The 24,597-nt window shown below is 41.2% G+C and overlaps 2 protein-coding genes across 2 annotated transcripts; one reads left to right on the forward strand and one right to left on the reverse strand.

The window, feature by feature from the left end:
• The first annotated feature begins 21 nt into the window (after positions 1-21).
• On the forward strand, positions 22-6,998 carry LOC119729667 (poly(A) RNA polymerase, mitochondrial-like). Its single transcript, XM_038202334.1, has 8 exons — positions 22-198; positions 1,972-2,144; positions 2,273-2,491; positions 3,193-3,420; positions 3,753-3,964; positions 4,768-4,994; positions 5,789-5,881; positions 6,102-6,998. Exons 1-8 carry the CDS (start codon positions 72-74, stop codon positions 6,953-6,955), a joined length of 2,133 nt encoding a protein of 710 aa, XP_038058262.1. The 5' UTR covers positions 22-71; the 3' UTR covers positions 6,956-6,998.
• Positions 6,999-10,678: 3,680 nt separating this feature from the next.
• Positions 10,679-24,441, reverse strand: LOC119729638 (ATP-dependent zinc metalloprotease YME1L1-like). The gene is made up of 17 exons (XM_038202292.1): positions 24,217-24,441; positions 23,562-23,735; positions 23,208-23,358; positions 21,567-21,668; positions 21,232-21,344; positions 20,213-20,441; positions 19,484-19,560; positions 18,862-18,952; positions 18,174-18,326; positions 17,557-17,752; positions 16,825-16,937; positions 16,390-16,434; positions 15,684-15,794; positions 15,004-15,155; positions 13,089-13,289; positions 12,139-12,249; positions 10,679-11,492 (listed from the first exon to the last, which is right to left on the reverse strand). Exons 1-17 carry the CDS (start codon positions 24,244-24,246, stop codon positions 11,364-11,366), a joined length of 2,178 nt encoding a protein of 725 aa, XP_038058220.1. The 5' UTR covers positions 24,247-24,441; the 3' UTR covers positions 10,679-11,363.
• Positions 24,442-24,597: the final 156 nt, after the last annotated feature.

Below are 24,597 nucleotides of genomic sequence, written 5' to 3' on the forward strand. Positions count from 1 at the left end.
GTCCCCAGACGACATTTTGCGCATCATCAACGCTCCTTGAAAAAGTATTTTCGGCACCAGGTATAGATAAAATGGCGGCGCCCATGTGCAGAGCAGTACGCGAGAAATCTCAGAATTTTCTTCGGTTTCATGTCTTCAAAAGACCATTCTACACTGTGAAATGCTATTGCACCGATACCGGAAAGCTTCATAAATCCGGTAAATATGATTTAAACATAAAAGACTGAAAAGGTCAACCTTTTATTTAGGCCTACCTTTTCGATATTCTGACCAACATTGACCACCATTCAACCACACTGAACCAGGCACTTTGTGCACAAACGAATGTCGGACACTTCGCCCCATTTCCACGTCGCCCCATGTCACTTCGCCCCTAACCACTTCGCCCCATCCCCACTTCGCCCCATCCCCACATCGCCCCATCCCCACATCGCCCCATCCCCACTTCGCCCCATCCCCACTTCGCCCCATCCCCACTTCGCCCCAGCCGTTACATGTAAAAAAAAAAATCTCATCTATTTTTTTGGCTTAAAAAAAAACTATTTCAATAGATTCACTAATTGCTAACCAACGGAAAGAATTAGCCCATCACCAAATGAACAATTCATAACCAACCTCTCAAGCTAGGCTCTCCCCTACCGAGAAAAAAGCTTGAAGTAAAAGATCCAACTTTGTTCCCAACCCGGCTATACCAACCCGTCTCCCACTTATCTGAGAACGACAATACCTTTGACATCCTAATTTCACTCTTGGAGGAACCAATCTCATCAATGAAGTTGTAAGTCTCACATATCAGACAAATTTTGACGGAACATTTTCCTCAAGGCAGTGAGTTCCTTTGAACTCACTGACCCATACCTACGGGATTCTTTTGAATCCAGCGGCTGATGATTTTATTTAAGCCATCATTTCTCTCATCTGTGTCTCGAGCACCTCATCAGAGAGTTTGTATTTTTCCTGAGTTTCTAGAATTGGGAGCATTTATTATCTGGGGTCTTTGGCAGTTTATTTGGTCTGCACCCCTAGCCTTCCCTTTTTTATACTACATGGGGCGAAGTGGGGATGGGGCGAAGTGGGGATGGGGCGAAGCGGGGATGGGGCGAAGTGGGGATGGGGCGAAGCGGAGATGGGGCGATGTGGGGATGGGGCGAAGTGGGGATGGGGCGAAGTGGTTAGGGGCGAAGTGACATGGGGCGACGTGGAAATGGGGCGAAGCGTCCGACACCCGCACAAACCTATCCAGAATGTCCAGCTACTAATTGACCCTGCCAATATTAACCAATCAAAATCAAGATGTCAGTTAAAAAGCTCACGCCTCCAACACTGGTGCGCAGAAATGAATTGAAATTAAACAATTTCTTATTTTTATATCTAAAAAATTTAAAAACTGACCTCTTTATTTACAAAAAATACAAATTATACATGTTTTAACTTGTAGCCAAAAATTGATGTGACGTCATGATGCAGTCATCGTGGGGTCATGTGGTGTCATCTTAAAGATATGTATATTAAAGTCGTACACCAAGAGAACTACAACAAGTGAAATTGGGTTGACATTGGGTATGTCTTTAAATAGGGACGTTTTTCAAGTGAAAATTTAGATGATGACTTCATCTTAAAGGCGCAAATTTTAAAATAAGCATCAATTCATTAAAAAAAAAATCATGATGCAGAAAAGCCCTATCATGCCTATGTTAGTTATGTAAAAGGTATTAAGTTAGGACATTGATTGTTCCTACCGGACGACAAAAATCACTGTTTGTGTTATTTGACACACCACATTAGCCGGGATGTTGAAAAGCAACAGGAATATGGTGGAGAGAGGGCAGGGTTTTGAATTTAGGCTCGAGGGAAAAGTTTAATATGCGATAAAATGATGACATGAGTCATGAAAGTCCATGATGACAAACTAGGTATTCTCATTTCTTTTCTTTTCTTTTCTTTTTCTTTCCAAATGTGTTCATTGATTAGATAAGAGCCTTTCCAAGAGTCTTTTCTGGCAGAACATCCAAGCTCGTAAGGATGAGGCATCCAGGAGTATTCTCGTCAGATTGTCTGGGAAAACGTCCGAAGAGAGTCTACTGCAGTACTGTACCAGCCACGGCAAAGTGCAGCATTACTTCACATATAGCCAGCAGCAGCACGTAAGCTCATGCATACTATACCACATTGCAATCATGAGGATAATGAGGTTGATAGGAATAGATTGTTCAAGGATATTTAGAGTAGAATTTGAAAATATAACCTCTTAATTTGTTTTTCTTTTCTTTAGGAGCGTTATGCACTGGTGGAGTTCAAGACATCAGACGGCATCGATCTCATCTTGGATCGGGCCTACACGCCCAACTCCAACGGCCACGTCCAGTCACGATTCCTCAGTTTCTCCGGGTCAAGCCAGGGCAGCGATAAGGTGTCGACCTCACAGTGTCAGCAGGTCAACAAGGACATCGGCTTTGCTGAACTTTACAAGGACCTCGCTGTAGCAGAATCCGTAAGTTGTTCCTTAAAAATGACATTATCTCTTCAAGGTAATGATTCTTCAACTCAGTGGGGATTTTTGTTGGTTTCCCAAAAATTCATTTTAGCTTTTCCTCCCATTCCAAAAACTGAACATTTGATCATTGTCTGCTCTCTATAGGTCTCTACATGCTTATGACTACAGTCAGGTTCCCAGTCACTCTGAAAATCAGGGAAACCTTGAAAAGTAGTTTCCATTTTTCCAATCATTTTTCCATTTTCCCAAACATCTATCATGGAAAACTTAGGGAATTTGACGGTGACCCAGAAGGGAAAGGTTTTGAGCCAAAGTGTGTCGTATGCTTGTCCTGGGCCATGTGTCCAATTTGTGTCCATTGACTGACTGGCTATGGTGGCTTTCTTTAAGTGTTTATGCAGTGTGAATATTATCAGTATCTTAGTTGCTTTGCTGCAACCATCTCTTGACTCCTGGTAACCTGGTTAAAGTGAAAATATTTCTCAAGGAATTAAAAAAAAATTCTCAGAAAAATGTCAGGGAAAACTCAGGGATTTTGTTGTCATAAAATGGTGGGAAACCTGTGCAGTACCGTATGCGCTTATGATGAATCTCTATTTTCATTACCAGAAATTCAAATATATTAGTAAAATGTTCAAAAAGGAATAAGAATGCTTGGAGTTTTTGAGATGCAGGCTTATTCTCATCCTTTCTAACAGGTCTCAGACCAGCTGGGCATTCTTACGTCCAAGTTAGAGCTCAGGGATCCGGAGACACGCCTTCGCTTCGTGGTCTGTTCTCTGATTGAGGAGGCTTTCCAACAGATCCTTCCCGACTGCTCCCTTCACCTCTTTGGCTCCTCTGTCAACAGCTTTGGACGCCGCAGCTGCGACATGGACATGTTCCTAGAGCGCAACACCGCGCAGGGAGTCGTGCCCAAGAAGAAAGTAAGTGAGGAGGGGGAGGGGGGGGGGGGAATAATTTCATAGACCATCAGAATAACCTGTGCGCCCCAGTAATGGTGGCAGTACTGTGCCATCTGATGTAATGGTGGGGGGGGGGGGGGGGGGCGTTGTTTTGCACTTAATAGTCATCCCGTTGCTTAGCCAAAATAGTTAACCAACTGAAATAGTCTACCCAGCCAAAATATTAAGAGGTATATTATTGTTTGTGACTGGTTTTCAAGGTGACTTTTAGCTCAGCGTTATTTTTGCAGAATAGCTTAATGAAATTGGCTCTGGATGAGCTGATGGCCGTTTGTTTTCCTCATGATCTGCAGGGAAAAGGTCAATACAAGCTAGGCTATGACGGACCGTCCGCCGAGTCCGAGCGTGCTGCTGCACAGGCCACCCTCTTCACGCTAGCCTCCTTCCTGGAGAAACAAGTCCCCCACTGCATGTCCGTGTCCAGGATACTGCAGGCCAAGTGCCCCCTGGTCAAGTTCCGTCACTACGCCACGGGCCTGTCATGTGACCTAACTGCAGACAACAGGTGACTAGTAAAAAATCAGACTGTTTGTGTTTAATCAAAATTTGAGTTAGGATGTTGCACTTTCAAAATTGACCCAAAAAAAACGAACATAAATTTACATAGTCTCCATCATACCAAATCCAAACTGATTGCAGTTCCCATGCTATATCAGATTTTGACCAGCCAGCCAACCTTGGCAAGCTTGGTGGCAAGCAGAAGGTCATGGGTTCGAATCCCACCTGAATAGCTTTCTGAATTTTCTTCTTGCAAGCCCTGAAATGACATTCGTGAAAGGCAAACCTGTTACTGACTAGGAAACAGTTCCCCTCAACTTTTGCACTTGAGAGAGGAGAAGAGTTTCATGCTACACTCATTTGAAGTTATTCCTAACTCCCTCGGCATTTTGAGCTCGGAAGTTTCCACGGAACGATGTGCAATAAACCAGTGGCAACACTCTTTGAACATTTTAAACAAAGTTCAACCCACAGCACCCATGGGATATTTCAAATTTCACTCATCCATCATCTAGTAATGGTGAAGGAGATTGCAGATTAGGAGTTCAGGATCATTTCTCTGAATCATTAATTAGATATCATGGTAATAATTGGCTCTGTCAGGGCCAACACACTTTCATGTACACTGTACTTACCCCGTGTTTTAGAGTAGTGGCTGCACTGTACTGTCCCAAATCTGCCAAAATGTTGCAAAACCAGGTCATAGTTGCCGCACATAGTCAAAAGTATGCTGGAATTTGGCTGTGGTGTAACAGACATGTTCTATTTTTCATCGATATTTCACCTTTTTCCCCCTAATGTGACTTGCAGCATCGCCCTGAAGAGCAGTGAACTCCTCTACGTCTTCAGTCAGCTGGATCCCAGAGTGCGCCCTCTAGTGTTCATGATCCGCCACTGGGCGCGGCACCACGGCATCACGAACCGCGCCCCCGGCTACTGGATCACCAATTTCCCCCTGACGTTAGTAGTGGTCTTCTTCCTGCAGACACGACCGCAGCCAGTCGTGCCGTCCTTTGAGTATCTTCGTTCTCTTGCAGGTAAAAGGGTAGGGGTGTTGAGGCCTCTTTTTTGCATCATGTGGGATATTTTGCAGATGAATACAAAAACTTAAAACATTTGTGCAATGTTATTTCAATGTAAGGCACGTTTGGACACTCAATTTTCGAGATGCCTGACTCTATTTAAAGAGACTTTTTTTAAATTCCTTAACCCTATTTGACCCTTCGTGTTTGTCAATCAAACTATTTGACCAATTAGAACATGACATTTGGTCATGTGACAGCAGAAGGCGGGTCAAACTCTGTCACAAGCACTGTGAAAATGTACAAAGCCATAGGCAGGCGTGGCTAATGGCCAAATTGAGAACAGTCCATTCCTAATGTTTGCGATTTTTTTTCCCAAGAACCTCCGAGAATTCTCAAGTATCCACCACTGCGCTGGCAACCCAATTGACCTCCTTTTGTTTGATCAGTCACAGTCAGTCAAAAAATCAATCCTGTTCCCCTGCCATGTCTGTTTCATACACAGGCTAGTCACCAACAGTCAGATCATATTTCTTGTAGGCACTGTGACTAGTCAAATTCCATCAACAGACAAAAACAGGTGACCGGTAGGCACAGCTGGCTTACCAATCTCCTACAGTCAAAGCATAGCTGTATCAAGTTTCATAACAATCACAGCCAGTCAATCCTGCTTTATGAAGGCAGGGAGCACTGAACTGTTAAAAACAGTCACCTGATGTATTTTGACTGCTGAGCTGGCCTTATTGAGATTGCCAGCCAGAGAGGGAGGGTTAATTCCCGTGACTTGCAGCCTTTATTTTTGCCATCAGATGAATCAGACACCAGTGTTGTTGATGGAACTGACTGCACTATTCCTGGAGACCTCAGTAAAGTTGAACCATCACAGAACACACAGACCACAGGTAAAAGACAAAACATCGGAAATCGACAAACATCAAAACCAGAGGCATCGGTATATAGAGAACTAACAGCATTATGTGCAACTGATGAGTAATAGAGTATTATACAATGAACATTGATTTGGTCAAGCACTCATAAATGTCTCTGCTCAATATTTTTCAAAAAATAATCCTCGACAATTTTCATTTGTAATGTAAATTTTCCATTCCTCATTTCTATTAGCGGAGCTGCTGCAAGAATTCTTCAGTTTTTGCACCACGTTTGATTTTGAGTCCAGCTCCCTCTCAGTTCGCACCGGACAGCTAGGTCCCAAACCGGACCGCTTCTCACCCCTCCATATGGAGAACCCCTTCCAAACCCAGCTGAACATGTGCAAGAACGTCTCGGAGGGCTTGCTGAAGGAAATCCAGAAGCACTCCCAGTATGCACTGCAGATGATGGACGTCCCAGGGTTCCACGGTCCGGGGTCAGAGTCAGAGGTCATACACCCCTGGGGCATCGGCGCCTTGCTTGCCCCACTCAAAATCCGACGGAACGGAAAGCGTTCTGCCTTGGCGAACAGTAACATTGGGGACGTGCTGCGAGGACTGTCCCGGAAATCACCCAAAACAGCCACGAAGAAGCAGCCGAGACACAACTCGAATGAAAACAATTCCACCGTAACCCTGTCCAGCACTCCACCGGATCTGAGGGATTTCAGGGTCAACTTAGAAGAGCAAACCGGGACTAGAACTGTGCGCGTGGAAAACATGACAGCCCTTGACGCGAGTCTTCAAGCCGATGGCTCAAGGACTCCGCCCGAAGATGACAGAACGTGGAAAGTGCGTCAACTTGATTTGGTCAACTTATCGCACACTGCCAAGGATGGTTGTGAACCTGCCCCTAGTGAGCAAGATGTGGATGACAACGAGGCTTCTGCACTAAGTAATGGCACTTCTTACTCAGGTACAGACAGCACACAAACTGAAGTTGCGGGAAAGACGCAAATACCAAAGCTACAGATTACCATCGATAGTGTCAGAAGGCGACTGTTTGACGGGCGACACACGAAAACAACCAAAGGGATCGTTCACTGAGTTAATATTTCAATTTGATTTTTACTATTCAATTTTTTTTTTTAATAGACCTTATGCATAGCGGCCATCTTTGAGGGCATCTTTGGTTATTTTAATTCAGTAACAATGAATGCACAAACGGTTCACTCATACATGCCCCTCTCAGATGGCTGCTATGTATAAGATCTACAGTGGGCTTAACATAAACGTGCCATAGCAGAGACAGAGTTATTCAAGAGACTAACTTGGGCACATATCCGTTCAAGCATGGCAGCAGCAATATGCAAGTATTCAAGTCCATCACAAGTTCTTACTAGTCCATCACAAGCCAGTCACAAGTCCATCACAAGCCAGTCACAAGTCCATCACAAGCCAGTCACAAGTCCATCACAAGCCAGTCACTAGTCCATCACAAGCCAGTCACAAGTCCATCACAAGCCAGTCACAAGTCCATCACAAGCCAGTCACAAGTCCATCACAAGCCAATCACAAGTCCATCACAAGTCCAACACAAGCCAGTCACAAGTCCATCACAAGCCAATCACAAGCCAATTACAAGCCAATCACAAGCCGTCCAGTCCTAACTCAAGTCACAATCTGTTAAAATTTGACACCGAAATTCCTTTGTTGTTCATCCCATTACTTGTGCATGGGCTTGTGATGTTCTGGTAACCAGACTTGTGATATACTCGACAAAAAAACTGTGATCTGTAAGTAAATGCAATTAATTTAGTCCCTCCCCATAGTCAGACAAGTGCCCACAAGCAATGCTGCATGAGTTGGTCCTTATCCCTGCGACCAAGCGTTTTCCCTTTGTTAAAAACTTGGTTAGATTGTTTGGCTCCTATTGGCTCTGTGCATGGTTTAAAGAGGGCGCTGTTTAAATAGCCACAAGGACAAGTGGTTGTAACATTTCACTGGTGAACTTGCGAGTTTATTTCTTTATATTTTAAACACCGATGCATACCAGGGAAGGGGGGGGGGGGAATTACCCAATCAACCAGAGTGAGTTTATAGAGTTGGTTCCCTGTCCATCAAACATCCCAAGCATATGAAAAGATGAGTGGGAACCAGTTAAGAACGAACACTGGTTCCGCTGGTTTGCACCTATTTAAATCTAAACACTGATGAATACCGGGTGAATTTATATAGTTGGTTCCCGGTCCATCAAACATCCCAAGCATTTGAAAGGACGAGTGGGAACCAGTTAAGAATGAACACTGGTTCCACTGATTTGCATGTGCTATTGTCAGCCATTTGAAGTTGGTATTATCGCTGCATGGAAAAAAGTGTGCAACATGAAGAAAAATGCACTCTTTTCACAACTTAGTAATTGGGGGACTTGTATATGGAGCTAGCTTTACGATCAAACAAAATAAAACCACACAAAACCAGTTAAACCATCCATCATTGAACTTCTTGTCTCGTTTTTTTTTTTTTAATTTTAATTATTTACACTTAAATGAACCTCCATCCCACCAAAGAAATAAAATACAGATGTGCATTGACAGCTTTCATTAAAACATTACAATGAAGTCTTATCTCATGTCTCTGAGATATCATCTACTGAGAAAATTACATCAGGCATAATTTAAATGCATTTGGATTTTTAATGAAAAGATCGGTTGCTGCAAATCTGGGATAAATCTTCAAGATTTCTCTTCAAAATGATTTCAAAAACTAACAAAAAAGAATAATGCTTGTTTCATTCTGACACTATTTACATGTGAAAGAGTTTGGAAAATATTTTGTTTATATCACAAGAGAAATTTTCGCCAATTTAAAGAGGGTTTTTTTTTTTGGGGGGGGGGGGACCTGAAAGTGAAGAGTTTGTCAAAACCCGATATACGCCATTTAGTTCGCTTTTAGAATCCTGCTCTCTCCTGTCTGCCCATAAGCAATTTCGACAGCTGTTATATACTTAAACACAACTTAAAGGGAAAATACAACATTTGCAAACATCAAAAAATAAAACTACCAAATCATTTTGAAATACCTTGCTGGACTGTTAGTGAATGACAGTGTAAAGCATCCTGTAAAATCATGGCACCTGGTATACTGTCATTTTCAAGAAAAGTGGTATTTTGTATCAATTTCCAACGCTGATCGGCCGATCAGCGTTGGAAACAACTGGCTTTTTTTCAAATACTGGCCCCAATTGACCATCACACTTGTTTGCAATCGATTACAAACCTATGAACGGGTACGAGCCAGCTAGACTGGTTCCCTGACCTTACAATTCCCCAATGTATGTTAAAGGCTCTGTTTCTTCTTATATGGAGTCAGGGAACCAGACTACAGGAAAATGATCGTTTTTCTTGGTTTTTATAGCATTTTCAAACACAAAACCTCAAAAAAGTCAGTGTAACTATATTTGCTATATATTTCCAACCCCCCAATTCCATCCATTTATGAACATTACAGCAAAAGCAAATGATGTATATTCCCTTTAATATAATAAAGCGAATAATGAAGCTTAGATACAGCTATTGCACAGTTTTTCTTCCTTAAAAGTTTCATCACGGTGCAAACTCTTCACCTTTTTCAAATGGATACGTCACGTTTTGGAAATAACCTCTTCAAGTGCAGTTTCTTTGTCCCGTGTTCGCATATACACCTGAATTTTTTCAGAGTGACTTTACAAGATAATGAATAGACCTCACTTTAAAATTATGCAATGTTTAAATCTTCCCCCCAAAATGCTACTTCTCTGCACTCTTTATCCTGGTTTTTTTCCACTGAGCCCCAGTTTTCTACCAAAATAAAAATTGCACAGCTCTTTTTCCCCCTCTAGGTATGCTCCTGAAATCATCAGCATCCTAAAAAACTTTCATGAAATGACTGCTTTTTTAATTTTAAAACTCAAAAGTCAACAAAAAATGCATATATTTTTTTTAATTGAAGAAAGTTAATTTTTTTGTGCTGTGAGACACGTCCAAAAATGAATTTTTAATATGCCTGAAGTTGGATTAAACAATTTAAAAAAAGGTTAAAATGCGTGACTACTAGGGACAATACATGTATAACATAAAGTGAGCCCGATTCATATTTTTATTGCATTATGCAGGCAGGTCATTCTATAAATTTGGGGTCTTTTTTTTCCTGTCTCTGTTACATCTGACATCTATGATTTTATAATTCTCATGCACTCCTTAATGCAGTCATCCTCCAAGAATGATTATGAATAGCAAATTACCTACCCAACAAATAAAAAATTGTTTGAAGTCACTCTTAATGATACTTGAATGGCAAAGTACAAAGTACCAAGGTAACAGGGACGGGAAAATGCCACACTTTACTTTGGTCCACAAATTTATAGAATGACCAAGATATTTTTTTCTTCAATATTTAATATAACTTCAACATTATTTTCATGATGCCAAACAAAATTAAATTAAAAAAACAGTCCGCTTCGTACAACAGTATCTGGGAAGCGTTAATACAAAAGCTTCCTTGCAATGACTAGGATCGGGCTTGTTATTGGGTTTCGACTCTTTACATACGATGAACCATTAAACAACAATCCGGGCATGTTGTAAATTCTATCACGAGGGCCCTCTTCAATGGCGAAAGCATTGTGCTAGCTACTGTTCAGATAATCCATCACGGGGTAGTTTGAAGGGGGCCTTGTGAATATACAGTGGTAGCGTGGCCAGATTCGTCTATACATTATCAGCCCAACTACAGTAACAAGTTGGCTCAAACGCCACAGTGCATTGTGTTAATTTCGTCTGATAATTTCTATTTTGCAATTAATTCTATTCTCAATTAGTTAAGAGGAATGAGATTATATAAGGACTGAGATTTTATCTGAAAATGGAAAGAGTCATTCGGAGCTGTAGATGCAAAATGACCTACTTGGATGCAGCCGAAAAGCCGGTTTATACTTTCAAGCACAAATTTCAGAGGAAAGCAAATTTGTTAGGGTGATGGCAAAAGGTCCCATTGATAGATACTACTGTTAAAAATAGAATCTTCGTTTGCTTTTGTTTGGCTTACACTTTGTATGAACTGGCCTTAATGGATCAGGCCAGATATTGTAGATAATATTTGCAACCAATTCCCTTCAAATGACATCTCAGGTCAAGGGTCAGGGTTCACTTTGTGACGATGCGCAAGGTTACAGTTCAGGGGTCAATCTTTGGATCACAAACTGCCCGGACATCTAGTTCCACCCCAGAGGTCCTCTGAGGTTGAAACTGTGGTGAAATGTTCAACGCAAAATGACCTCAAAGATCAAGGGTCATTTTTTTCCCCCGTACTCATTTTCTGAACTATCCCGCCGTCATCTCTAAATCGTAACCCATTTCGCCAGATGTGAGAAACTCAAAAGTGAATGGATTCCTGAAGACCTGAAGTTATCAGTAAATCACACTCTGAGCGGTTAGGTCTGGATGACCTCTGAGGTCAGAGGTTAGAGTTCACAATCTTATTTGCCTTGGAAGAGGTCGCCAATCTCTTCGGCCGTCAGCGTCTCGTAGCGCAGCAGGGCCTCGGCTAGCTGCTTGTGTTCCTTGGAGTGGGTCTTCAGGAGAGATTTGGCTCGCTCATATGAATCCTGTTGGTAAATTAATTTTAAAAAATAAAAAACGATTCAAATAGGTTGTGGACTTGATGTTGCTTGAAAGTTTTAATACAAAGAATGTATCCTGCTGATGTTGTGGGTCTCGAGTCTGTCTTGAGTGGCAATTTCAGTAACTCAGACTGGACTCGAGTCACATCTTTAAAAGACTCGCACTCGATCATCATGACTGGGACTTGACACTGTGACTGGTGACTTATTGACTGGCGAGTTATTTAAAATTTTATTTAACCAAAACTTACTGTTTAAAGATATAATTTGGATGCTAATTTTTCGAAAATAACGTTAACCTCATGAACCATACCATACCACTCTCCAGGTGGTGTTGCAAATGATATTCTTCCCGTGACAGGGCATCATATACATATCGCTTTTCATGTATGTGTGTCCGTGTTCATGGAAATCCATTCCATACAAATGTCACTCAAGACTCGGGACATGAAACAAATAACTTGTGACTCAGACTCAACAAACATGACTCAAAGACTAAAGTGACTCAACTACAACACTGGTGGCCACACAGCAATGGATCTGAAGAGTTTAGAAAAGACCCTGTGCAAACATTTTTCAACAATCAAATTTCTTCTCTCCGTGTTCATAACTCCCCATCCTGCTAACTCACCTTGAGTAAGACTCTGATCTCGCTCTCAATGAGTGACTGAGTCTCAGGGCTGGGTTTCTGTCCGGTTCCCATGCTCATCTCATCTGCATTACTGTAGGTCATCACTCCAAGCTGCCAAGACCAAAAATAGAGTCAGACGATTCATGATTACAAAATTGCAACAGCCAGTGGCGTCTGCAGCAATAAGTCAATCTTCCTTCTTTTGTTCTTATTGTTCGGACTTCAATTTTTCTCAACATGTCCCATAAGTTTTGTACATGAAAACCTCCTGAGAACTTGGCTCATGTCCTCTAGGATATTGTTATTGCGGGTAGCCCACTGTCCCAAGTCCACATAGTAGTGAAGGATAACATGATCATCCTGACCAGACCATTTTGCAAAATGCGTATACACAGGCAAAAATACCAGTTACCACATTCACTTTCCGATCAAACACTCGCTCTCTCATTCTGGGACACTTTCAGCAGACAACGTTGCTACTCAAAGTTACTATCAATTCTACCAATTAAGACACAGAAAAATAGATGACAAAGAAGACAACACTATGAAATATTTGTGGTTTTTGCCTTGAAAATTTTGGGGGTATTGCTATTTCACCTTTTGAAAGGAAGAAGTTTGCAATTAATCAAACCCAAAGCGTAACCAAATAACCGACTCAATCATTCATTAATCGAATAATCATAGCAGGCCAACCCAGAACATACTGATCTGGAGATTAGCTTAACCTTTTAGTCCCCGTACCGCCCGGAACCGCCCTGCCTATAACTCACTATACCGCCCAAAACCGCCCAAGCACTCAATGGCTTTACTGATTCTTCAGTAAATAAACACAATGTAATACCATGTACTAAAGTTAACAGCTAAACAAGGTTTCACAATTAAACTTTGAACAAAAATTCTGTCAGTTGTGAAATTTGACGGCCTGAACATTTTAAGTCCTAGGATCTCACCTTCTCACTCATGCCAAATTTGGTGACCATGAGGCGGGCGATGCGGGTGGCTTGCTCAAAGTCACTGGAGGCCCCCGTGGTGATGTTCTCTGTGCCGAAGATGATCTCCTCGGCCACGCGGCCCCCCATGCAGACATCCATCTGGGCCATCAGCTGCGACTTGGTCTCGTTCCACTGGTCCTTGTCTGGTAGAAGCGACACCTGGAAACAAAAAGTCAATACAAAAGTTGGCCAGGGGGCTCGTCTTTTTCAGGGTTCCACTTCCCAGCAATTCATGAAACAAATTTCCCTGAGTTTTCCCTGATATTTCCTCGACAAATTTCCAAAATTCCACGAGAAATGTATTCACTCTAACTCTAAAGGTTGCTGGGAAGTCAAGAGAGGGTGTAGCACAGCCAATTGTGATGCAATCAGGCTAAATGAGTCGTTTGTCGGGAACTTTCATTTGGAGATTCAGGCCAAAATAGGGCCACTTCATCACATCACTTCATCACATCTCTTGGTGTTCCGACTTCCATAATTTTTGAACTAAAGATGATACCAGCATGCGGTTTTCACAGCAGTAATGCTGAGATTGTGCTCTTTTCATATCTGTAAAAAAAAAAAAAATTACCAGGGTCGACAAACAACTCATGAATTTAGCTTGATCGCATCACAATTGTTATTGTCTGGAGAAGTGTGTGCAATATTCACACTGCATAAATGCTAAAAAGCCACCTTAGCCAGTCAGTCAATGGACACAACATGGACCCGTGGCGCAAGACGCACATAGGCCAAACTGGCAAAAAATCTTTCCTTTCTGGGTCACTTTCAAATTCCCAGAGTTTTCACTAATCAGTTAAAATTGTGAAGAATGAGAAAGGTTACTTAGGCCAAAAAAAAAGAATAGTTCTGCTTCCGGTTACCCGACCGACCCTATTTTTAGGCTGCGACCCTAAAAATTTTATCGGCAATTCAAAAAAAAAAAAAAAAAAAAAAAAAGATTGAATAAATAAAAATAAAAACCTTATGTCTTGTCTGTCTTCACAAAATACCTCTCAACAACCCTTTTGCATCAAAAAATGCTTGTATTTATTGTTTTCTTACTTACATTCGCAATTTTTTCAAAAGAAACCTCCGTTATTTTTACAAATTCGCTGCACGATTCAACTACTTCGCAATTCGATGTCTATAATCACGTGCGTAATAAGCGCAATGCGGCGACGACTGGTTCCCGCCGCGCCGCGCAGGAGCCAATTATGAAAATGCGGTAACTAGTCTGTGCACGGCTATGCGATGTTAGCGCTAGCATGGCTATGCAGGCGCAGGCACGTGCTCTGTCAACTGGTCGAAATCGACATCGTAAAAATGCTGAGAAAGACATCGTAAAAATGCCAAGAAAACACCGATGGAGAAAGAACATTTTTGCAAGTTAATTCACAGATTTGATCTAGCTTGTCTGTGTATGTATTTTCCGTGTTCAAGAGTTCATTTTGAGATCGCACTACTCGTATTTGGAGTGATACAATGCAGCGTGTTTCCTGAAATGTTCGACCCGTTGGCCGCGGGCCACACATGTACAAATGTACATGTACAGTGCATCACACACTTCGGAGTTTTGGCCAGCTCCCGTTCTTGACTAGCGTTGTGCCTATGGTGCGAACGACCTGAATTTCCCACAATTTTTTTTACGAATTATCGAACTTAAATAAATTGACAATAATTAAGGTAGGTTTTATTCACTTTTTGTGGCCATTTTGTGTATAGCTTTCGTAGTGCAATAGAAATAGTTCAGGCTAAAACTTCGCATATAATTGAATACCCCATTCAATCTGCATAAAAAAAATTGGCAAAAAAAAAAAAATTTCCGACCGACCGACCCTATTTTTGAAAGACATGTAATCGGAAGCAGAACTATTTTTTTTTTGGGCCTTACGTGACCCAGCGTTGGTCCCCGGGGCATGATGGTAGCCTTGTTGATGTTCTGGGCTCCTTTGGTGTAGTACGCGACCAGCGCGTGCCCGCCCTCATGGTACGCCGTGATCTTGCGACTGTGATCGTCGACCTCTGCACTTTTCCTCTCCGGGCCTTTGAGAAAGAAGAAAATAAACACGATGGTCAAAATCAATTTCAAAATTCTTGTATATATAAATATTTAAAAAAAAGAGTTTTCAAAAATTCCTTTTGTACTGAAGGAGTTTGAACCCAGCTTGTAGTCCCTGTTATCAACACAAACGGTCGTTTGACGGTACAGTTTTCCTGGATTCACAATGTAATACAATGTAGCACAATGTAATACAATGTATTGACGCTAATTTGTAAAAATGAAAATGGAGACAAATTCTGTGTAAAATTCAGTACAAAACCTAATAATATTTTAACAGTGCTGTTCTTGTAGTCTGGTTCCCTGACCCTACTTCAAACGAAACGGAGCAATTTATAGACGTTGGGGAATTTTCCGGTCAGGGAACCAGAATAGCTGGCTTGCACCCGTTTACAGATGTGTAACCAACTGCAAACAAAATGTGGACCTCAATTTTTTTTTCCAACGATGGTCGGCTGAGCGAACTAAATCTATAATAATACACATCCCTGGCAGACTAAATTCACACCTACCCATGAGTATCTTGTCTTTAGCATACTCCAAGTCCTTCATGTCGATGGCATCCTTGCCTAGTCTGGCGGCTTGAAGTGCGGCCTGGTTCACCAGATTCTCAATATCGGCTCCTGTAAACACAAGATATTTGGATGACTTTGCAGTCACTGGTGACCGGCAAACTACACTGACCAAAACGTTGAGTTGTCAACCCGTTCTCTCAGAAGTCAAAAAAGGGAATTTTATTTCACATGACGTGACTGCAAATTCACTTGTTTTTGACAACTTCACCATTCAAACCTTCAAATCTGGTCTGAATTTTTTTCTCTAGAAATTACACCAATTGTATGTGTTTACCAGTGCGGCTTTCAAAAGATTTTTGAGACGTCATTATTTTTTTTTTCAGAAGCAAATAAAGTCCAAAAATAGAATTTGTACAGATATATTACTTTGGAGTAAAATTTTAACTAAATTAAAAATTATGTTTCAGAGAGATTCATTTCAAAACCCAACATCAAAGCATAGCATTATTTCCCACATTTAAGTTAGACTCAAATTGGATATTCCATCATATAAGCATCAGCGTGAGGTCTCAAGAGTATCGTAACTACAACACCGCCATGTTTCACAGTTACAAACTTCTTGGAGGAAATGCTGATCTTCTGCAGCATGTCATGTGAATCTCTCCTTATTTTGCCGGCATGCCTTGGATGTGGATTGCCTTACCTGTGAAGCCAACGGTTCCTCTTGCCAGGGCATCCAGTTCAACCTCTGCAAATAAAAACAAATAGTCACCAGGGTTCAACATGAAGAGACAAAGAGCTGTTGTTTTCTATCAATTCAACTTGGATTCAGGATCTTAGAGTAGCTGGGTTTCGTTGAGATGGGCTGTGCTTTAAAGGGACATTGCATCCTGGAATGCGCCCTGCTGACCTATCGCCGTTTGCGACTTAGCCACGCCCCTCAGAAAACCCTATGGGGAATTTTGTACACTAAGTTTGTTTGTCTCAGAATTTGCACGCTCTGCGTCCATTTTGTATATCATGTAATTGGACAATTTTTGGAGGACTTGTGATGGACTTGTGAGGACTTGTGATGGACTTAACTACAACATTGCTTTATGACTGACATTGTAGCTCATGACTCGCGACTTGTACTTACCATCGCTCATGGTGACCTTTGACATATAAAGCTTCAGGATGTCCGTTCGACCTTTGACATCTGGCTTGGGGACGACCACTTTCATGTCAAACCGACCTGGTCTTGTCAAAGCTCTGTCGATAAAATGATCCCAAAAGCTCAGCAATGAATATTGATATATTTATTCTTGGTGAAAACACTACTGTTTTTTTCAATGATAATAACATACCAAGGCCTCAAAAGCGCTTCGCAATTTTAAGCCGTGTTCATCAGGCAATTTCTGTATCAGTCCTATAGCAATGCAATCTGTTCTGTAAGAGTCAGGGGTGAGATTGGGAGGAAATGAAAAAATCCACAAAAAAATTGGCAGAGGGTGTGAGGGTCACAGAGGCCCCAGAGCAAAATACAGGATCTGCATGATTTGTATATGTTGGGATAAATTTGCCTCAAGGCACCCCTAACAACATACCAATTCTTTTAATCGATAGGCCTATAAACATTTATAGGTAAAAACACCTTTACGGTACATCCTCCTGAATTCAAGCTTTCAATTTTAGATTCTTAAAAAAAATCCTGAACTCCGGAAAAATCCGGCAAAAATTCCCGAAATCAGGAAAAAATTTTGAGTTTTAGAGGTGGGAGGAAACCCCAGATAAACATTCTGGGGGGAAACCCACAAAATTAGGTAGGGACTGAAAACCCAGTCTACAGGTTGACCTCAGCGGGATTCAAACCCAGGCCACAGAAACTTACGGATCCAGCGATTCTGGGAAGTTTGTAGCGGCCAGGACAACGATGCCCTCGTTCTGTTTGAAGCCGTCCATCTCAGCCAGCAGCTGGTTGATGGTCTGACGAGCGTATGGGTGGAGGGGGGAATCTACACGCTTACCCCCTACAGAGTCCAGCTCATCAATGAAGACGACGCACGGGGCACTAGCTTTAGCCTCGCCTGGGGGGGGGGAGAGTTAATGGTCAAACAAAAATACTTTCAACCAAGATTTTAAACACTCTAGGTAAAAGTTTTGCCTCAAAAATCACACACTCTCTTTACTTCTAAAGTCCCACGAAAGCCCCTTAAACCTGCGAAAATTGTTTGCATTTTCCTGGTGAATTTTTGAAGATCTTTGAAGATTAATGTCTCAATTGGTTTACTCTTCTTTCAATTTTCGTTTGCCTCATGCTTAATAAAAAAGATTACCAAAAACACATCTTCTACTCTCTTGGCAAGCCCTATCTAAGGCCCTCCATCATGTATTATCCTTCAAATTTTCCTGATGAATTTTTAAAGTACCTTCTGGTTCTGGTTAACCTCATTTCCTTTTCTTTTAATTTCTTTATTTTCTTTTCATGGAGCCTGCAAAAAAACTTACCGAACACATCTCGCACTCTCTTAGCGCCAGACCCGACAAACATGTTGTCGAAATCCGAGCCTGAAGCGTAGAAGAATGGCACATTGGCTTCGCCAGCTACAGCCCTGGCCAGTAATGTCTTGCCTGTGCCTGGCGAACCAACCAGCATCACCCCTGTATAAAGAGACAATGGAAGTGTGACAAAAATAGATGGTTGAGAGGGAGCAAACTTTACCATAAGGTTTGGGGGACTGTGAGCCAGAAATGGAGAAAAATCGATTTTAAACTTGAAATCGAAATCACAAGTAACGAGTTCTCAGTTGAAGCCTGATTCTAGTTCCCTGGAAAAAAAAACTTCCCTGGAACTTACTCTTCATATAGCAAGCTTATCCTTTCATCTTAGAAAAAACTATGACCTTCAAATGATTTTCTCAGATGCGAACCGGCCAGCCGAACCGGCAAGCTCAGCAGTCGAGTGGTTCTAAATGCAGGAGGTCATGAGTTTGAGTCCTACCTATTGAGTGAACTTGTGAATTTCGTTCTTCTCGCATGCACTTTGACAACACTTAGTATACAGTGCTTGTGAAATTACGTCGGTGCTGGAAATTAACCTTACATTGAATATAAGTCTTCGTGACTGCAAAACTTCCATCCTAAAAAATATATAAGCAACTTATTTGAGCACTGGAGATGAAATGATTTGGTTCACCTTTTGGCAGCCTACCGCCCAGCTTGGTGTACTTCTCAGGATCCATCAGGTAGCTGACAATGTCTTGAAGTTCATTCTTGGCTTCATCAACCTAAAATACAGGGCAACATAAAAACATACATGTACTCATGGAAGAGCATGAAAGCCAACACTAAAAGTTGTCAGAAATCCTATTCACTCTCAATTAGGTCTGAGCAACTCCAACATCTATGGAATCGATTCAGATTCCGTCCTTAACCAGTTTGCGCTGGAGACCATGTATACACGCAAAAGTGTTACAGTATTCAGAATGGATGAAAGATAAACACGCAGGAAGAGAGTCCGGAAAAATTTGTCAGCGAGCGAGGCCGAAAATATGAGTTATTTTTCAACCTTTTGATCGCGAAACACGATTGTCAATTGACTGATCGTTGGATATCACCTACATTTCTTGATTTCTTCTTAAATGACAGCAAGCCAGACGGAACAGGGCGTTTAGTACCAGTACGATCTTTAATCAAAGTATTTAAGTTATTCGATAATAACTTGGTGGGTTACTTTTGGGATAAATGCAAACGATCATAATATACGCCATGTCACACCATGTCACACATCACACAGAGGTTAACGACCAAAATCTCACCCCTCTGACGTCATCAAAGCTGACGTCTTTAACGTTCATGCTGTCCACATTAGATGGGCCCATGATGGAGACTCGAGCTGTTAGGACAAAAGAAGACGAATTTGGGAAAAGGTTCAACAACCACAATCGCTTCTCTAAGAAGGCAGACAGGAGCACAAGAACACGGCAGCAATGCTTCGTAAGTATCAGGCATGCAACTTGGAAGAAACAAAAACTGAGGAAACTCCAATTTTTACCAAGACTTTATACTGTGTTTTTCAATTTTAAATAAGTGTGAAGTGAAAAACAAGGAAATCAGCTGATCTGAGCAAAAATTGCATGCCTAAAGTACGCATTCTTCAATAGATTGCAAAATGTTTTTCTAATATTTACTTTAAAGGGCATAGTTTAACAGTGGTAAAAAGGTATTTTTGTAGGGAGTAGGTTTGCAAATTTAGGATTATCTTTCAACTAATCTATTGCCTGGTTTTGATGAAGAGGAACAGCCCAAGTTTCATAGCTTATAGATTTGGCTTTCCAGACCCTACCCGATTTTGTTGCTTTGCCCTGAAATATCCATTTGGGGTTTTCCTCCCATCTCTAAAATGTAACATCTTCATAAATTTTCCCTAAATGTTTCCCCATCCAAGAATCCTCTTGACTTTTTTTCCATAACTTTCCATGATGGCTTTAAATTCCAGGATTTCCCAGATTTTCCAAGACTGTGGCAACCCTGAGAGTGTAACTCACCAAATACGGATACCATCTTAAAGTACAGGTAGACCAGCACGGCAATGACCAGGATGGTGGTCCACGTCTTGAGACGATCCGACTTCTTGGGCTCCTCCTTCCCCTTCAGGTAGCCCTCCACGAAGCCAATCTTGAAGGAATCGCCGTCTGTGAAACGGGACTCGTTGGAGGCAAGAGCTGACTCAAGCTTGTCACTCAGCTTGACTGGGGGGTCTCGCGTCGTGACTCTCTGGTGGGGTCAAAAATTGACATGGATTTAACTGTTACTATCTGAGCTGTTTTGCTATGAACCTTCCAAAATTTTCCAAAAACAATCCCTGTGGAGAAAGACAATGGCACACTGAAAAGGTTGAAAAGTGGAAAATTTATGAAATATTCTGAACTACAAGCATGACAACCTCAAATTAAAGGTATCAAATTTAACGGCACAACAAGACCTGCAGTGGTGTGCAAGTGCAAATGTTTTTTGTGGTAAAAAAATGAGGGTTTGGGGGCTAAAGTTATGGATTTCAGGTAGGCATATTGACAACATTGTGCCTTTTTGTTTTTAAGACAGAGGGAAAGGTTCTTATTCAACATCGGAGAGTGTTTTGTTTGATTATGTACCAAGAACAAAGGGTAACGATAGAGACAATTGGACCAGTCCATAACAAGTCACTGCAAGTCCATCACAAGTCCTCCAGTCCTAATTCAACTCATAAGCTATTCAAATGAGCTTTGACAAAGGCACTCCTTCGTACCTGTTCATCAACTGTTCCTTGTGACTGGACTTGTGAATGAACTTGAGATTTACTTGTGACTGAACTTGTGATGGACTTGACAACATCCCTGAATGGGACCCCGCAAGTCAGTCTGAGATTTCTCTAGAAAAAAAGGAGAACAGTAGTAGGGAAGCCAAGGTGGACAATAGTGGTACCCCATAACCACCCATATGTCGAGATGGCTTCTCATACTTGTACTGAAGGACTGAGGCAAGACCTTCACTGCTGAACTGTAATTATACAAGTTTTGGATGTTACCTGAAAGACGCTAGACAGCACGCCTTTGCTAGCATCCCCGGATGCAGTGGTTGATCTAAGATTCTTTGCAGTTCCTGCTCGCTTCGTTTTAAACCCTCGGCTCTGGTAAAAACCTGTTTGAACAAAAAAATGACAAGAAATTTAAATTTTGTTTGGTTGTTTGCTTTCTATGTGACCTGGCTTATTAAATTTACCCTTAATTTGAGCTTTGCTTTTTTTTTCCTTTTGTGAAGACTTGTGAAAGGACTGGAATTACAACTTGGCTAGTGGGACAGATAAAGCAAAATTTAAACATTACGAGATTCAAGCTTCAACTTTGGATGAGAACGGCTTACCTTGCAATGTGCCATGTGTACTGAAGCTGTGTTTAAGTAGTGGATGTCTTTCCCTGAAGGAGGTCAACGGTTGATGTGAGTAGAGTAGATGCTCTGGAAAACCTAAAATAACAACAACAAAAAGGGAATTTCTTCTGCACTTCACAAGTTTTGCCAGATTGCTGTTGTCAAAAGGGTTACCAACATTTCAAAATTCCTTGAGGTAATCTTCTGCCCAATTGTTTGTGTGGTTAAGCTCAGGGCAAGCAGGCAGATTCGGTCATGCGTCACTGTTCCCTACAGCGCCCTAGCGGACACCATGTTTTGAGGAAGTTTTTTATTGTTAGAGAAATTAGGATTGAGTTACGGGGACATTTAGCTGTCCCCATAGCGTCTTTGGTCCCCATAACAACTATCGCTCAACAGGTGTGTGGTCCTCACAATTAAGGGACAATAATAGTGTGCTGTTTTCTGTGCAGTTACTCTGTGTGATGCAGTTACATTTATTTTAACACTTCATATCCCTTTACCTGAAACTGACCTGCAGATTTTTAAAGCGTTTTAACTATTGCTCTGAATATTGACTTCCCACTGGGAGGGTTAGAGTATGTTTGAATTTAAAAAATATAGAAAGCACTTACAAAGGGCGAAATTAGACAGAAAAACGGCTCAAGACAAAATTAATTTAAAATTAAGCACAACAAACTTTTGCACCGTCGCAAGCAAAGTTTCACATTCCTTATATACTCAGAATGCATTGTACAAAATTTGGTCAAGGACATCATTATTTGTTTTTGAAATAAATGAGGCAAATGGTCGAAAAAATATCTGACACATGTTTGAATGTAATTTTAAAGTCAGCACTCAGCAGTCTTGGTAGCCCTACAAGATCAATCTCCTAAGTCTACTGCATTTTGTTTATATGATGGTCCAAAAAATTTAAAAATTTGATTCACAAATTTGTAGAAGGGTTTATATGGTGGTGTTCACTAACGTGGCGCACTTCGACGTTTACCCAACTTTCCTCGTATAGTGTTTCCAAACCTCTTTGTTGACAAACCTCAAATTCATGCAGTGAAATACTGGTACCTTTACCTTATTAATACTTGTTTTTTAATCTCTGTGAAAAATTTCAGTGTCATGAAATTTAATCGGAAATTCAAAAACGGTGGCGTCCGGAAATTGGGCACAAATTGGTGGAGTGTTCCCTAACGTGGCGCACTTGAATAAATATCGGAAAATCACAAATTAACATTTAATAATTTCTGTAAAGTTGATAAATTCTGATAAATTATTATTATCTCTACTTACATACCCAGCCAGAAGTTTGTCAGAAAATTATTTTCTTATTTTTCGGGGCATTTTCAAAGGGTTCACGTTGCACTTCAAAATAAAATCGAAAAATCACGCCAAAATAACTTTTTCTTCTAACTTTGTGACGGGTAAATAAACTCGCGATTTATGAACGGGAGTGTTTAGAACTTGATGAAATTTCACTTTCTGTGAAATTTCAGTTAAAACTTTTGCTCTAGCTAGATGCTACAGGCGAAAAATCAAAGTGCGCCACGTTAGGGGCCGCGCCACGTTAGGGTACATCAACAATATTCTCAAGTCTAAGTCACCAAAGAATTGTCCTTTTGTTATATACGTACTTCAACTTACCATTTTTGTTCTCAAAAAATGAGTGCGTTGACATATGAGATTCCTTCCATGGTGATGCATCGTTCTGTGTGTCGGGGATCTTAGCAAGGAGGCTGTCGGCCCAGTCTTCCGGTAAATGGGCTGTTCCAAGCTCCTTGATGTTCAGGACGACCTAGTCGGACAAACAAATTAAGACGTCGCAACAGTGTGGCTTAAATATCAAACCAACAAGATGCATAGTAATACTACATCCGTGCCAGTGCAGCAAGATATAAATGTGTAGCTTTACGGTGTAAACTACAAGTTACGCGTGCGTCATAAACGTCAAATATGTTTTGTTTTCTAGAAATTCTTGAATATAAATCTCCCTCTTACATTCTGTAGACTCTCTAACAACTCCGCGTCTGCAGTTGTGGACTGGCGGCTTGAGCTCTGTCGTTGCTGTTGCCTGCTGTGCCTGATGGCCCAGGCCGCTGCGGTAGGGTCTCGAGACGTAGCCTTGACCGAGTTTAAGACAGCTGCCAGGTGTGGTAGAGGCCCTAAGAGTTGCTGTAAAACCAAATTAAAATTAGTAAATGTTAATTATCATGCCCATCGATGGCAATCCCTAAAACTCTGAGTCCAATTTTATCACAGCCAAAGAGACCTCTTTCCATTTTGTTTTGCCTGTTTACTGCCATGACTGCAGACAAATTCTGTGCAGCCAAGCAGTGACACATTTTGGGCAAAAAGGAAGATAATCTATCTTGTCCTTATGACAGTGGCAAACTAAAAAGTTCATTTTTTTTTAACAATATGGAAAGAATGGAGTGTCCAGGAACACGCCACTTCCAAGTTCTATCAAGTAGGGCCCATCATGTCTATGAAGAGTTGAGTTCACTTTGTAAGTACTAGTATTTAGTAAGTAACAAAACTGGAAATTATATAGATTCATGGCAATGTAATGTAATCCTGCAATTAGGACGATAGTCGATGCTTGCATTTTTGACGGCTGACAAAATTTTGACAATGAAAATTGAAAACATTTTACCTGCACACTGACTCCGCTCACAGAGAACATTTTCGCTTAATTTTTCTTGTCTAGTAGATTCAAAATGTTTGTTGCGAACAGCCACAGTATTCCTATACTTTTTGGTCGCTATTTGGAAACGATTTCGTCCTCAAAACTCATTACAAAGACCGGGAAATCCACGCGAAAATTGTCAAGCTTTCGGCGCATGTGATGACATCATATTTTATGTAAGACAATAGAGGGCGCTAAGGAAGGTTAAGGGATCACTCGGGTAACCGGTAAGGGTGCACTGAATTAATTCAAGCCCTATTGAAAACAGTGTAAAATCAACACGTTCAGGGCCAAATAACATGCAAACCGACATCACTGGGGTTTCTCAAACAACAATTTTATTATTGT

Source organism: Patiria miniata, unplaced genomic scaffold (genome assembly GCF_015706575.1).
Source record: "Patiria miniata isolate m_02_andy unplaced genomic scaffold, ASM1570657v1 HiC_scaffold_21, whole genome shotgun sequence".
Lineage (NCBI taxonomy): Eukaryota > Metazoa > Echinodermata > Asteroidea > Valvatida > Asterinidae > Patiria > Patiria miniata.